The sequence below is a fragment of the Hyaena hyaena genome, unplaced genomic scaffold, assembly GCF_003009895.1.
Source record: "Hyaena hyaena isolate Hyena2069 unplaced genomic scaffold, ASM300989v1 scaffold_794, whole genome shotgun sequence".
In the NCBI taxonomy this organism is placed as follows: Eukaryota; Metazoa; Chordata; class Mammalia; order Carnivora; family Hyaenidae; genus Hyaena; species Hyaena hyaena.
In genome coordinates, this window is record NW_024081427.1 from 680,097 (window position 1) to 696,341 (window position 16,245).

A 16,245-nucleotide genomic window follows, 5' to 3' on the forward strand; every position below is an offset into this window, starting at 1 on the left:
GTTGAAATATTCCTGGCACATTTTTTGCTGTCCCTTTGATGATTCCCATTCAAATGCCCATTTTTGTGACCTATGAATTATTTAACCTATTTTCAATATCCATAGTCTGAGTATGTACTTTTCTCTGAAGTAATGGTAACCAACTAGAATTGAATTGTTAATTTCATATTTTTGTTCAAAAATAACCAGATAAATGAATGAAAAAGCCATGTGACTGTTTTCAACCTTAAAATATAGTAATTCATAGGGAATTTTCATTACTAAAAAATTATCTTCCTGAAACATATGTTCGATGTGACCTTCTCTAAAAGGGCATATTAAAAAGATACCAAATATGTAAAAATATATTAAGTTAATATTTTTTAAATGTGTTAACTGTTAACAGGTATCCACCTGCCGACTAAGAAAGGATCAACAAGCAGATGATGATGAAGAGGATGAAGACTTAGATGTCACAGAAGAAGAAAATTAATTTTCTTAAGAAAACTTCACATTTCAGTTTTCACCTTGAATGACTTGGAATCCAGAGTTACTATACTGTAAAACTTTATACTGGCTTCATACTCGTTAAACCTCAAAATGAAATCCTCCTGTAAATGAAAATTAAAGGAAATTTATGCTGACCAAAAATGAAGGTTTTAAAAAATATTACATACCAGTCATTTCAACATCCTATCTAGCAGTATGTGACTTTTGTATAGGTGCCATTAAAAAAAATTATGTATTTCAAATGTATTTCATATTAATGCACTATACCTAGTTGAGGTTGCAATAGAAGTAGATGACAAAAAACAAAAGATCTAACGATTCCACTTGCTTTCTTTGCTTTCATTGCCAAAAAAGGGTCTTTAGTCATTCGGATTAAATACAAATTCTATTCCATAAAGCCTTAATCAGAAGGACAAAGGTTTTTCTCCTTTAATTTTTTTTTCACTTTTACTACAAACTGGAGTTTCATTATTTGATCCATAATTTACTTCTCAACAAGAGTGTCATTACTTTTTATTAAATGTAATGGGACACTAGGATATCAGTGTCTTAAAACTACATAAAGCATAAATTTTAGATTCAAAAAGAAAGCCACATTCAGCCTGATTCTGGTTTTAAAAATGCTGTCATAACACAGTACTATAGCTTTTGGAAAGCTGTAATTTGGTGGAATGTTGCCTAAGAAACATCATGGAAAACTATTAATCATTTAAAAGTCTATAAAAATTGTACCAAGCCACCATGTAATTAATGGAAGAGTATACAGTTACTTATATTCCTGAAAATAATCAATTTAATCAGAACCTTTCAGTATGTCCAATACTTTTGTTTCTTTGGATGGGGACTGTACTTTTTTTATTTCATGGATACCAGTCAGGCATATAAAAATTATGAAATTTGGGGCGCCTGGGTGGCTTAGTCGGTTAAGCGTCCGACTTTCGCTTAGGTCATGATCTCGCGGTTCGTGGGTTCGAGCCCCGCGTCAGGCTCTGTGTTGACTGCCAGCTCAGAGCCTGGAGCCTGTTTCAGTCTGTGACTCCCTCTCTCTCTGACCCTCCCCTGCTCACGCTGTCTCTCTCTCTCTCCTAGAAATAAGTAAAAAAAAAAAAAACAAACAAACAAACAAAAAAAAATTATGAAATTTATAAAGTCATTTGGGATAACCGCAAGAGGCAACTATTCATAACAAAAATAAAGACTTTCTAGAAAGCTTTTTTGACTTTGTTATTCATGATTCTGTTAACAAAACACTGCTTCCTGAGAATAGTCCTAAACGATAAAATTACTTCAGTATAAAACAGTCAAAATGTTCTAAAACCCTAAATGAATTAAGACACTAACAGTATCATTGCACTGCATTTTTATTTTCTAAATATTTAAACATGGTGTTGTAGTTGGGAGGAAAAACCAGGGTTCTGGTATTTATCTAGTCTACTATAGCAGCTCACTTCTCTTCACATCACTTGCCTATCTAAAGTTAAAACAGTGCCTGATAGACAAAGCAATCAACAAATAGTTCTGATATAAAATGTATGCTCTGCCTACTTCAGAGAAACCTTCTAAAGACAAAAGGATTACTATACATAATACAGCAATGTAAAATTTTCTTTTAGACCAAACTTAGGTTGGCAAACTAATTCCACTTAGGTGGAATTGTTTTGATAGATACATTATTAACATGGTAAATATATTTATGGTTTCGTTGATACTTTGTTTTCTCTAGCTGACTTTATTGTAAGAGTACAGTATATAATACATATACGAAATATGTGTTGATCAACTGTTATTGGTAAGGCTTTGGACCAACAAGAGGTTACTTATAAGCAGGAGGCTATTAAGGTTTAGGGGAATCAAAAGTTGTATGAATTTAAACTGTGCAGGGGTCAGCACTCCTGACCCTGGCATAGTTCAAGTGTCAACTGTTTCAGCCACTTTTGATTTTTCACTATTCCAGATATATCAGGTACACTAGGAGCATACTGGTTCTCTAGTTTAATACCCAGCAGCATGTTAACTGTCTTAAAGCCAAACATTTTTATCATAAGGTATCTGAAAAATATAATTAACATCTAGAAAGTAAACCTCATCCCATAAACTGAGAGATAGTTAAGAATCATTAAGAGTGCATTTACTAAGAATATTGTGAACAGCAATAGCTGTTGGTCCATATATCACCTATTAAGCAGTGACCTCATCACCTATCAAAACAATTCCACCTAAAAGTGGACACTTGTGGTTCAAAACCTGGTTGTAAGTCAACCCCATTGACTGGTATATGAGATATGAGTGCAGTATTCTCTTTTATGTGTCTGAAATTGGTGTGCTGTTTAACTGGCTCTCCATCATGGAAAATGCCCTGATTTCTTGCATTTGCCAATTTAAATGGCCTAATTTAAATGGCCTACCATGTCCAATTTAAGTTAACATACTAATGAGAGCAGAGTTGGGAAAATGTGCAAATATGGTTCCCAATCAGTAGGAGGCAGTTTTCTATATTTTATTTTTAAAAGTTAAAAAATTTATTAAACTAAATGTTTAGGAAATAAATTAACTATATCAATTCACTAATTTTGCAATCATAATACCAAGCTTCCATTTACTATTGTTGACCTCTTGGCTACTACCACTATCACAACCCAGGCCATTTTGAGAAGCAGTTCCACATTACATATTTCACTTTTAGGCTTCATCTTGACTCTTATTGATCTGTATTTGGATGTGTTTTAAAGTCTATATATTCCTCAAGAAGACTGATCAAATTAACTATATAATTTTTGAGCATTTAAACAATAATCATTTCTTCCTATTTTGTTTTTTGTTCATTGTGTTTAGTTGGCACATTTATCATTGTAGCTATTTATAAGCTTACTGAAGAGCCATATTGATGTGTTTTTTTAAATCGAATTTACTAGTTTATTCATTCTACTAGCAAGTAGGATATTCACAATAATTAAAAACACAGAAACTTCACTTGGCTCCTCTTAAGCTTCTTAAATCACTGAAGATTAATCCAAAATAGTAGTAAATGGCTAAATACTGACAAAATATTCTACTTCTGCAAATTCTTATTATTAAATTACTATGCTACCATATATAAATTCAAATTATATTCTTATTTGCTCAATATTGGGAACCTCTGGATCACAGAATTGAGGAAAATTAACCTGGCTTTATGTAAACCATAAAAGGCCAACAAAATTCAAATCATATTTGACAAAATGAACAATTTTAAATTAGAAATCAATTTATAATATTATTATCCAAGAGAAGCCCTGGATACATAAAAACCTTTAAAATTATTTTGTCTTTTATGAACAATGAGCATACTAATTTGGGCTTTTTTTAATGCCACTTTTAAAGCAACAATGGAAGTAAAGAAAGTATCAGTTACCCTAAAGTATTTTTAGCACAATCTTACCAAAATTAAAAGTACCATTTAACAAAAGTTAGTAGGCAAAAGTGTTAAGAGCAGGAAATGGAGTCCAGGGTCTGTCTGGATTGAAACTGGCTCCATGACTTACTAGCTATGACTTCAGGCAAGTTACTTAACCTCTAAACTTCATTATCTCACTTGTGAAATAGATATAAATACTACACCATACTTCTTAAGGTAATACTTAAATTGAGATTATGCATGTAAAGCACTTTCACTGCCTAGCACACAGTAAGTGCCCAATAAATGTTAGCCATTATTATTATGGGTATAATAAAATCAAGCCAGTGTTTGTAAAACATCTATACTCAGTATCAAAGAAGTAAAAATTCAATCTCACAAAAATCTGATTATATTTAGTTACTGAGTCTTAGGATACAAAGTCTTAAAATTTAAAAATGAGAACCTGATAAAAAACAAGTTCAATGAACCATCATTACATTCTTCCCAAAACAAACTATATCCATTTATCAGATTCTTCCCAGCATAAGCCTAAATGTCCCCTTCTACCTACAATTACTTTTTATCTTTTAAGTATTTGGACTTAATCTTATCAGTTTGGTTGATGAGATATGGAAAACACCATAAAGGTACACATAGCACTCTAAGCTATTATTATAGGATATTTGGTCCGTCCTATCATAAACACTAAGGTAGCTGTTAAAAACTTCACAGAAGCAGCTGTAATTCTCTTTTCTTTTTGTACAAATACAAGTAAAGTTAATTAGTTGGTCTATTCAGTTGCAATTTTTTTATTTTTATAAAACTTTGCAAAGTTATGAACATGGAAACTTCAAGAATCTCCTAAGCTTTTTACACAAGTAAACTTCAAGTTCACAGTCTGTCCATTCTGAACTATTTATAGTTAACGGGAGGCTTAACACAGTAATATCTCAGACAAAGAAGAGGGCATTAATTCTGTAGGCAGTTAGCAATGCAAATGCTAAACCCGAACAATAGTCACTGACCATTTCCTTATACATTGTAAGTAAAAGATGTAGACTGGAAACAAAAGTGAATATAAAATTTATCTTCCCCAAATACAAGTCTACTTTATACAAGTCTTGAGGTTTACTCATGACATCAACAAAAACTAATGCACTCAGGGAATTTTCTCCCTAACTGTCCAAACAAAGGGGCATATATAATTTTAAATTAGAAAAAGGGAATGGCAATTTGCAAGCAAAAGAAAACCAGATTCACATTCTAATATTTACATCTGTTCTATGCACAAGTCAAAATTAAAATGTTTCCTTTCATTAGATCATTAAAAATAAACACTTAAAAAAAACAAATGCATTTTACTGCATCAATACTGTGGGGAGGTAACTGAATTTAGGAATGCTCTCTAGAGCAACATTAATTTAACTTTGCGTGGGCCAACTGGCCTATCATTTAGATCTTTAATAACAGCCATAGCTTCATTATAGTTTATCATAGCAACAATGGCTTCCCCTGTAGGTAATCCTTGCTCATTATACTGTATTGAAATGGAATCAGGTATGATTCTATAACCATGGAAAAAGTCTAGAATTTCATTAATATTAGCTTTAAATGGAAGATTCATTATCTTAATAGGTGTTACTCTACCTGAACTACAATTTAATTTTGGGTCAGGCATAAATCTCCCCTCAGGAAAACTTCCCATACTGCGCTTTCCAAAATCAAACTTGCCACCTTCTGGGCGACCAAAATTCACAAAAGGACGATGACTTCTAAAGTCATCAGGTGGGCTCCTAAACTCCTCACCAGGAGGTCTAAAACTGTCAGGAAGTCTAGGGTCCTCCTCTGGAGGTTCCCTGAGGTCTTCCTCCGGGAGCCGCCTGAAGTCCTCATCAGAAGGGCATCTAAAATCTTCTTCCTGGGGGCTCCTGAAGTCCTCATCAGGAGGATGCCTAAAGTCTTCATCAGGAGGACCTATGAAATCTTCATCCAGTGGGTGCCTGAAATCCTCCTCTCGGGAGCGCCTGAACTGCTCCTGGGGTGGCCGCCGGAAATGCTCCTGAGGCGGCCGGCGGAAGTGCTCGTGGGGTGGCCGGCGGAAGTGCTCCGGGGGCGGTCGCCTGAAATGCTCCGGGGGAGGCCGTCTGAAGTGCTCCGGGGGTGGCCGCCTGGGATGCTCCGGGGGTGGCCGCCTGAAGTGTTCGTGGGGCGGCCGCCTGAAATCTTCAGGAGAACGCCTGAAATCCTCCTCGGGAGAACGCCTGAAATCTTCCTCCAGAGGTCGCCTGAAATCTTCCTCCGGAGGTCGCCTGAAGTCCTCCTCGGGAAGTCGCCTTAAGTCCTCCTCGGGAAGTCGCCTAAAGTCCTCCTCAGGTGGTCGTCTCCACTCTCCTTGGGGAAGCCGCCTGAAGTCATCCTCAGGAGGCCGCCTCCAATCCTCCTCAAGAGGCCGCCTGAAGTCTCCCTCCGGGGGCCTCCTCCAGTCCTCCTCGGGGGGTCGCCTGAAGTCCTCCTTGGGAGGCCGCCTGAAATCCTCCTCGGGTGGCCGCCTCCAGTCCTCCTCTCTGGGGTACCTGAAGTCCTCTTCCAGAGGGTACCTGAAGTCCTCCTCCCAAGGGCGCCTGAAATCGTCCTCAGGAGGCCGCCTGAAGTGTTCCTCCCGAGGGCGCCTGAAGTCTTCTGGGGAGTGTCTGAAGTCCTCCGGGGAATGCCTAAAATCTTCTGGAAGGCTCCTTTCAAGCTGTCGGAAATCCCCCTGGGTTTGCTTGAAACTGTCCAGTTGTCTCAAGTCCACCTGCTGATGCCTAAAGTTTTCAGAAGGACCAACTGAGTATATTGGTGAATCACTTGAATCAAAAGAATGGGTATGGTCATCTCTATCATGTGACTGTGAATGATCTTGCATTCTCTCACTGGACATCAAGGAAAAATTTACACCAAACTCCCGCATTTGTGCCTCAGATATAAGTCTTAACAATACCTCTGTGCCCAGGAACCTCCTTCGGTTTAAACGTTCAGCTTTCATGGCCTGTTCTTCTGATTTGAATTTCACCAATGCTTCTCCCAGACCAACTCCTTTGTCATCATAAAGTAAATAAATGTCATCTTCTGCAAGAGAGAAGTCTGCAAAGAACTTCTGCACTTCAACTTTTGTAACATCAAAAGGAAAATTTCTTATATATATACACAGTTTCTGGCCAGGGTAGCCTTCTTGAGAGTATTTTTGTGAAATATGTCCAAGCCTCTCTTTCTCTATTGACACTGGTCTTTTCTTTTCATAACATTCAATGAACTTCAGCATTTGTTTTCTAGAAACAGGATCAATATGAACCGGACGATACTGTAAAACAGTCTTATGTAAACCCAGAGCAGTGTTATAGTCTTTCAGAGTTTTGAACATTACAAAGGCATATCTTGTTCTTCTTTCATCTTTATATAAAAACCTAATCTGTTCATTAGTCAGATCAGTATCTCTAAAGAAATTTCTTAAATCTCTTTTGTTAATACTTAGGGACAAGTTTTTTAAGTGCACATAAAATCCAAGAGGAGAACGAGAACGTGTTCTTCTGGGAGATTTTGAATGAGACTGTTTTCGAAAATGTCTATCATTAATTCCTCTTGGTGGAGAATGTTCTTCAGTTCTCATAGGAATATCAACCTCCTTAATTCCATTACCACCAAACTCAATCCACTGTTGTTCTGAGCCTTGCATTACTTCTATAAATCTTGAACCCATAAAACTTCTATGACATTTAAGACCTCCTGAAGCATCAATACATGAAGCAAATTTTACTATGGCATCACCATTATTTCGGCCATCGTGATGTTTTAAGAAAATTACGCCATCCACACACAAACCAGAGAAAAAGACACGTACATCATCTTCATTTACTAAGTAAGGCAAACCTCGCAGAAACAAGTAAGGATTCTCTGCCTTCAATGGCCTTGTTTTTCTTGGCCTTAAATCACCATGTCCTGTACCATTAGTATGAAACCCAGCATCTTGATTAATTGGAGAGCCATATCCAGAATTACTTGCTTCTTCTTTAATAGCCTCAACAAAGTTAGATAAGCTGCCAGCCCCTGATGCCCCAGATCCTGGTCGCTCTCTTCCTATGCGATCAGTTCTTTTCATTTCTATAGTCTTCTGCATTTCTGCCTTACTACTAAGAAAGAGCTCTACAGATGAATCCTTGATAAACCCTCCTGAACGACTTATGGCACGTCTTGCATCTTCATCTGTCGCAAAAATAATAAAAGCCTCCCCAACTTCCCCTCCAATTATATGCACTCCTCCATCAGGAATAGTCAATCCCGTGAAGAAGTGACGAATATCCACAGGCCCCGCAATAAAAGGAAGCCCCAGTAAACGGATGACTACAGCCATGCTGAGCTCAAACCACAGCAATAATGACCTGCAGACAAAAAGGTACACATAATAGCAAGTCTTATTTTTGAAGTACCTTACCCCAAACTAAACTTAATAATTATTTGGTTCCTACCTTCTGCAGCATTTATAAATGAAAACAGGGTGTGAGTTCACAAAAATATTGACAGTATCTAATTTCTTAGAAAAAGAATAAAACTTCTCCCATCTAAACAAATAAACCAACTACTTTGAAGAAATATTTCATATCACCTATCTTATATAGTATGAACATCAAAAATATCAAATCTTCTTTGTAAATCTGCCAAGCACTGCTTCACAACAAGACGAAAAACTATTTTCGCTCTTAGGAACAGATCTTCTGCTGAAACATGAGAGACAGCTTTGTGGATTAAAGAATTTTACCAACCACGATGAGTTTTACATATAAGAAAAGCCATCTATGGTCAGTATATAATTTCTGCTCATAACAATAAACTGTCTACCACTAGTGCATCACTGACCAAGGAAAGTACAGAAACCATGTGTACCTACATGTACTATTCTACTTTACATTTTTTTTTTTTTCTTTTTGGTCAAGCTTCCGTGAAAAGCCTTAAGCTCTGGATATCTTACCTTTTTAAAATTTCTTGGAGACCTGTTAATTCTGTAAAAGCAACTTAACTGTGGAAAGAAAATGAAATATAATTAATCTTTGGACCCTGTAATGATCCTTAAACACGCCTGATTAGGATATTCCCTTCAGAATTACCTATTAAAAGTGAAGCAATATAAGGAACCACAACTATGGACATTACAAAATGGTCTTCTTTGTTCCAAGGGAAAATTAATCATCCTTCAGCAAAAACAAAGTATAAATTCCAAGTAGACATCTGCAAATTATTTAAAAATAAAAAGCTTCTGGAAATTAAATAGCTCCTTGACTGGAAGTGGCAAGAGCAAAGGGGTAATGGAAATGTTAAACACTTTGATTAGTCTTGGTTATTTGGGAGTATAAACTTACCAAGACTAAATGAATACTATCCTTAAAGTCTATGCATTTTGCTGTATATAAATTTTACATCCACTTAAAAAAAAAAAAAAAAGACAACTATTCTACAAGTAAAAGGTCAATGTATACATATCAAACATTCCCAAAAAACCTTCTGTCGCTTCCACTCATGAGAAGCCCAAACACCTAGCTCATTATGTCCAACTCTCTTGCAATTTTCCTCTCTTTTAAAACATAAGACCAAATCAAACTAATCAGACAACCATTCAAAATGATACAACAAATGAACAAAATGCTAATGTTCTGAATTCAAAAACCAATTTTTAAAGTAATAAATTCAAACCAATGGCTACCAATTTGAATATAAATTTTAAGTTCTACACATACAGCTCACACTTCCAAACATGAAATTAAATTTCCTGATTCTAATATAATTAAGGCAAACACTAAAATAGCCCTAACATTAAAAAAATCTCAGCTACTAGTTCTTATCTTAAACTCCTAAAACAATTACTACTAAATTCACCCTAAGCCAAATAGAAAATGTTCAAGTAAGAATCTTATGCGAACAAGTTTATTCCATTTTAAACTGTTCTGCATTGAGAAAACCCCAATGACAATGTAGAAAATAAAAACAAATTTATTTAGAATGTTTAGGGATTATCAGCATTAACTGCTGAGAAATCTTAATTTAATATTTCCTTAAGGAAATTTATATCTAATATTTTCAGAGATACCCAAAGTTAAAATATTTAATGTAGTCTTATCAAATAAGTTAAGAGTTGCTAAATTAATAATTATACATTTCTGTTTTTAATGTGTAAAGAAATGTTGCTTTAATTCAGTACTTACACTTAAGTACTACACTTCCACAAAATGTGGTCAGAAGACATTAGTCTTTTACGTCTGTAAGGCTTATTTTCCTTTGGAAAGGGTCCACTGATCACTTTTTAAACTACAAGCTAACCTAACAAGATATCAAGAAATTACTAGGCATATTCTACATCTGAATTATCAATGCCAAATTGATACTGAAAATATTTACAAGGTACATGGGCAGGGGCAAGGAGTATGTGGGAAATCTCTGTATCTTCTGCTCAACACTGCTGTAAACCTAAAACAGAACCTGCCCTAAAAAAAAAAAAATGGCTTATTAAAAATCCACAATACCAAAAACCAGTACAAGCCTGGTTCCTTCAACAAACCAATATCCACACCAACATTTAAAAACTATAAGTGGCTTCTGGACTAGTCAACGTTAAAGTTCCAAGATTCCTTCCTATACAAATCAACTTAGCTCCTTTACTTTCAAAATTATTTTAGAAAGCAAGTAAGATTCATGCCATTTTGTCTCTCCCAAACTTTTTTAAAAACTTAAAAAGGGATCTACGCCAAAAACATAAATATATCTATAAGATACTTAGGGACGTATCAAGGAATAACATGTCAAATTCAAAAAATTTCTAATTTATCCTCAACTTAAAAACAGTATTTGAACTAAATAGTTCCAGGAGTACAAATCTCATGGATTCCAATTCAAGCAGACAAGATAAATATTTTTTCTAATTTGCCACATATAATTAACACTTTTTTTGCCTTCAGCTGGTAGGGCAATGTACCATTTTATCCCTCAACAATGACACACCTAGGAGACCATCTATTACAGACCAGTTCTCAATCTGAGCACTTTTCCTATGGTTCCCACAGGTCATTTCCTTAAGCAAATTCCCCAGAAATTCTACTCTTAGAACATTACACAAAAATCAAAACACCCAAAATACCCTAAAGCACACTGCACTTCGAATTGTTTCTACTTATGAATGTAACAGAAGTATTTTTGCGTCTGTTTTGATTTAAAGACAGTGATGTTAGAACTTCTAACCTATGAAAAGATGGAAGTGAGTCCTTAAAAGCTTGAAATTAGTAAGTTCATTTTAAACAATTTTGACTTTTATCCAGGATTCATCACACTTGATCACCATTACTAAACAATATGAAATGTGCATCTTCTAATCAAGCCTGATAGGGAAACGAGAAACTAAATTTAAATACGTATGATCTCAGATCCATTTGATTTTAACTAGAGAATAACAAGTCATTCTCCAGATAACGGTGGGGAAAAATGACTATTCTTTAAAAGCCAAAGTTATGATGAAATTCTAAATGCATGGGTTTCCTTTGCAGAAAATAATCTGGCCCAGTCCACAATTATTCTTTATGAAGGTCTGCCTTTTATCCTTTTGTAATGTAGATGGTTAAAATAAAAACCATAGGCTTGACGACACAGAGCCATAGTCCTTAATAGGAACTGTAAATGAAGACGAATCCACACGGCACAGGATTTCCCATAACATCCATCATCCTCAAATGGGGATCATCCGAAGGCATCGCTTCTATAGCCCAAAGCCTTTGTCCATACTCCCAGGGGTCAGAGCTTCCTTCTTTCGCGCCAGGCCAAAGTTGCTACGTGGGATCCGATGCTGTCGCCAGACCTTCAGCCAAAATCAGCCTTCAAATTAACCTGGACCGCCCAACCTCCGTGCCTTTCCGTTACGCCGTCCCAAGGGCAAACATTCCACCCTAACTCGCCACAGGGTGAACTGCCCCAAACCTAACTCAAACACTGGCCACTCTCATGCCTAACGAGCCGGGCCTTCAGCGCTTTTCTGCCACCACTGCCTACGATGACATAGCAAAGAAAAAAAATACCTATGAAATCCTTCGAGATCTTCACTCTCAGGAAAACTGGGAAGCGCACACACAACACCACATGGAGGCTGACGGGAGAGTCGGTGTTTAACAAGGAAGGAGGGTACCCTAACGGCAGAAGCTACGCTAGCTCCTGGCACGGCCGCCGGCCCCGCCTTTCCCTCTTCTTCCGTCCCCGTAGCCAACCCCTCCCCACCCCCGACGCCCCAAGGGTAACTGCTTCGCACTTGGCAGTAAACACACACCACTGCTGCCGAGTCGGACACACAGGGCCGGGGGTAGGGGTGCACTCCTCGTCACAGCAGCCTGCCCCGCACAGGTGAAGCCCTCAGTGAGCCTAGAAGAAGATGGCGCCCACTCGCCCCTCCGCTCCGGACAAACGGACGTACAGTTTGTCTGCCCATGCGCTCTCCAGGCGTAACCCACCGCCCCGGCGCCCCGGCCGCGTTTGCGCACGCGTCTTGTGCTCACCCGCTTCCCCTTGTCGGGGGAAGGGAGGCGGTGCCCACCAGCACAAGGGCCCCGCCTAGGGTTTGCAGAGCTTCTGCGCATGTGCAGATTCCAGCCAATCCGGGAGCCTCGACCAGAGAAAGGAGAGCCCTAGACAAAGTTCGAGGCCAACTCACTGCAGTAAGGAGAAGCTTCAATAAATAACTACTAAGGTACGTTGGAGAAACATTAGTGGTTTACAGGAATTAAGGAAGGAGATGCAAAAGCAGAGAACAGGATGGCGATTTCTATGTCGTTTCATCGCAGCAGTTATTGTGTGTTGTAAGAATCTTCTATAATGCTCTTCATAAACTTTCAAAGAGCACAGAAATGTTAGCTTTACTGCCTTAGATAATCAATACGCAGTGGGTTTAATAAATGCATGCCTATTCAATTTTATAGACACTAATAACTTTTTGAAGTGCCTTTTTACGTTTGTTGTTCCTACTTACTAGTTTTTTAAAACATGAGAACAGATAGAGCAATCTTGAAAAAATGGTAAGTGAAAAGCACAATTGCAGTGCTTCAGCTGGCTCTGGGATGCCAGCTGTGTAATATCTGGTGGACAGCCTTGTGTTTGATTTGATTTTATTATTTGCAAATAACTAAGTAGCCCACCAGTTTTATAAATACATGATGCATTTGTAGTTGGAGTCAAAGCTCACTAAGAAAACAGAAACTGTCTTTAAAGTGAAGATGAAACGGAGATGAAAAAATGAGTTTTCAATCCTTGTGATATGATTGTGAGAAAGAAGAGGTAGTCTACCAAGTGAATAAAAGGTGGTTCCTGGAATGAGAGCCACCATTTACTTGGCTTTTTATGCCTCAGTTTCCTCATCTGTAAAATGGGGATAAAGCAGTATCTACCCTATGAAGTTGCCGTAAATATTAAATTTTTAGCCTTGGGCAAGTTGTTTAGCCTCTCTATGCATCAGTTTCCTCATCTGTAAAATGGGGATAAAGCAGTATCTACCCCATGGGGTTGCCATAAATATTAAATGAATTAACATATATAAAACCTTAGACTAGGTAAATATTAGTAACTCGTTTCAAATGCCAAGGTTATCCATGCTATCCATGCTGAAGGAAGGCACTTTGGAAAGCTAGGCTCACTGAGTAGAAAGCATTTACCTTGATTATTCTCTATGGTCCTGGCTTTGGTCCTAGGGGAACCTGACCTCTAAAGCTAAAATATATTGAAGGCTTACTTTCTACGTGTCAAGCTCTGTGCAATATCTCATTGTATTTTTACAACTGCTTTCTGAAGTAGGTACTATTATGTTTCCCAAATTACAGGTAAGAGAAACTAATGCATAAAGGATTGTGTAGCTTTCTCAAAGCTACAGAGATAGTGCAAGGGAAATCCAGGAATTGAACCCTGGTCATTTCCTCCCAGAGACCACAGGAAGAGGATTCTGCCCTTTGAGGCAGACTCCCTTTAAACAAACACCGAAGCGGGGCGCCTGGGTGGCTTAGTCGGTTAAGCGTCCGACTTTTGCTTGGGTCATGATCTCGCGGTTCGTGGGTTCGAGCCCCGCATCGGGCTCTGTGCTGACTGCCAGCTCAGAGCCTGGAGCCTGTTTCAGTCTGTGACTCCCTCTCTCTCTGACCCTCCCCTGCTCACGCTGTCTCTCTCTCTCTCAAAGAAATAAAAAAATATTAAAAAAAAAATTTTAAACAAACACCGAACCAACGCTCTAGAATGTCAATATTGCCCATATTAATTCACAAAAAGAACACTACTAAAGTAAACCTGAGATCCACTCTGGCTGACCAGCACTTTTGCTGCCTGTATATGCTCTCTATATGAAGTCAAATACTCAAAAGAGTTGTTTGCTACACATGGAAATAGAACATGAAAAGGTACCTAATCTCAAAAAGTGGTTCTCAGTTAAAGGATACCTAGGAAGCATTCTCATCTATGTTAACAAAAATAACTGCTATCATTTAATGAGCATTTACTAAAGACTAATCTGAACAAGTATGCTTAGATCAAACTCCCTCTTTTGAACAGGCTTAAACAGCTATTGTCAGCCTCATTACTGTTTGGCGATAGCCATCCCCTTCTACTCGCACAGACTTTCCTCCACAAACAAGACACTATACCGTATGCCTATCTTTTCTAGTCTGTCTTCTGCCTTACTCAGATAACAATACCAATTACATTCAAACCCAGAAAATGCCCTTTGAGGTAACTGAGTTTAATTACGTGGTATCCTGGCTATAGAATAGTTTCTTGAGCCTTTAGTATGTCAACATGGAAATCTAATCATTTTAGAGTACAGAAAGAGAAGTAAGTTTCTGGAACAAAACAGTATCATAAGATATGGTAACCACACCAAGCCATGAGCATTCTGTGGCTCTGTCTGGGCAATTAGTCAGCCTCTCCCAGCTTTTTACTGTATCTACGTTACTCCCTAGTCTCCTGAATGATTTTGGTATCAGCTTTCAGCTGCCCTTCCTAGCTCTTCAACACCCACAAGAACAGTCTTCTCACTTGATCTCAAGAGTTCCTTGATCTTCTCAACTCTAAAAACCTTTATCCATCTTTCACACCTCGACTTCCATTCAATTCAGCTGGCATTTATTGAGCACAGGCTGTGTGTCAAGCACCTTGCCAAGGCTCCTGAAAGACAAGGTTGAACAACTCTGTCTCCTTTCCTTAGGAAGCTTATCCTATAGCAGAAGAGACAAGGCACATGCCATCACACACAGGAGCACGTGTTGAACATGGGGATTAAGATTGTGGGCTCCTTAAGTGTCCATCAACAGATGAATGGATCAAGAAGATGTGGTTTATCTATACAATGGAATACTACATGGCAATGAGAAAGAATGAAATCTGGCCATGTGTAGCAACAAGGATGGAACTTGAGGGTGTTATGCTAAGAAAAATAAGTCAGGCAGAGAAGGACAGCTACCATATGTTTGCACGTATAGGAGGATTAGGAGGAACTTAACGGAGGACCGTGGAGGAGAAGAAGGGGAGAACTGGAGGGGGAAGAGGGAGGGAGGCAAACCATGAGAGACTCTTGAATGTTGAGAACAAACTGAGGGCTGATGGGTATGGGGGAGAGGGGAAGGGGGGTGATGGGCGTGGAGGAGGGCACTTGTGGGTATGAGCACTGGGTGTTATATGGAAACCAACTTGACAATAAACTATTAAAAAAAAAAAAGACTGTGGGCTCTTGAATCAGGCAGATCCAAATTTAAGTCCCAACTCTGCCACTTGATGACTGTGAACAAATTCCTTATCCTTAGGCTTTTCCCTTGTAGACTGAAGATAACGGCATTCACCATTCAGGGCCATTTTTGAGGACTAAATGATATAGTGCTTATAAAATACTTAGCACAGTCCCTTAGCACAACAAACTCCAATATGACTTGGAAATCAAGAAGGCCTACTCAGAAATCAGAATACCATAGTTCCAAACCTAACTCTGCCACTTGGTAGCTGTATCACATTAGTCACTGAATCACTCTGCCTTAATTTCTTCAACTGTCAAATAAATGAAGGTGACAATAGGAATGTTGTGTATGTAAAACACTCATGCATATGCATAAACATGCATGCACACACATGTAAAGCACCAAGAAAAGCATATAACATGACATTTTACCTGTTGCTCTGGTGACCTGAATGCTCTTTTCCAATTTGTCCCCTCCATTGGTTGTCAGAGCCACACCTACAAAACCCCTAGGGATTGCTGTAGCTCCGTTTGGACACCACTGATTAAATGAAGGAGCTTGCTCAACTGTGTGTGACAGAGTAAATAGGAGCGTTATCTCCATGGTGGAAAGATG

At 38.1% G+C, this 16,245-nt stretch overlaps 2 protein-coding genes across 14 annotated transcripts in view; one reads left to right on the top strand and one right to left on the bottom strand.

The window, feature by feature from the left end:
• Positions 1-630, top strand: part of CIBAR1 (CBY1 interacting BAR domain containing 1) — a 26,775-nt gene extending 26,145 nt beyond the window's left edge. For all 5 annotated transcript variants that reach the window (XM_039219158.1, XM_039219161.1, XM_039219159.1 and 2 more), the window contains one exon: positions 386-630. In XM_039219158.1, the coding sequence (XP_039075089.1) occupies positions 386-472 (87 nt within the window). In that variant the 3' untranslated portion in view covers positions 473-630. The remainder of the gene's footprint in view (positions 1-385) is intronic.
• The window catches only part of RBM12B (RNA binding motif protein 12B), a 17,867-nt gene extending 5,447 nt beyond the window's left edge, over positions 1-12,420 (bottom strand). For 2 of the 9 annotated variants that reach the window (XR_005525854.1, XM_039219157.1), the window contains exons 1-3: positions 12,198-12,420; positions 8,868-8,915; positions 5,672-8,280 (exon numbers count right to left, since the gene is read on the bottom strand). Coding sequence is in view for 4 of the 9 variants with exons in the window: in XM_039219157.1 (XP_039075088.1) it covers positions 5,672-8,252 (2,581 nt within the window). In the remaining 5 variants the exon portion in view is untranslated. Of the gene's footprint in view, positions 1-2,984; positions 8,281-8,867; positions 8,916-11,952; positions 12,108-12,197 lie in introns of those variants that run through there. The other 7 variants (XM_039219154.1, XM_039219156.1, XM_039219155.1 and 4 more) reach the window with 7 other exon arrangements.
• Between the last annotated feature and the right edge of the window lie 3,825 nt (positions 12,421-16,245).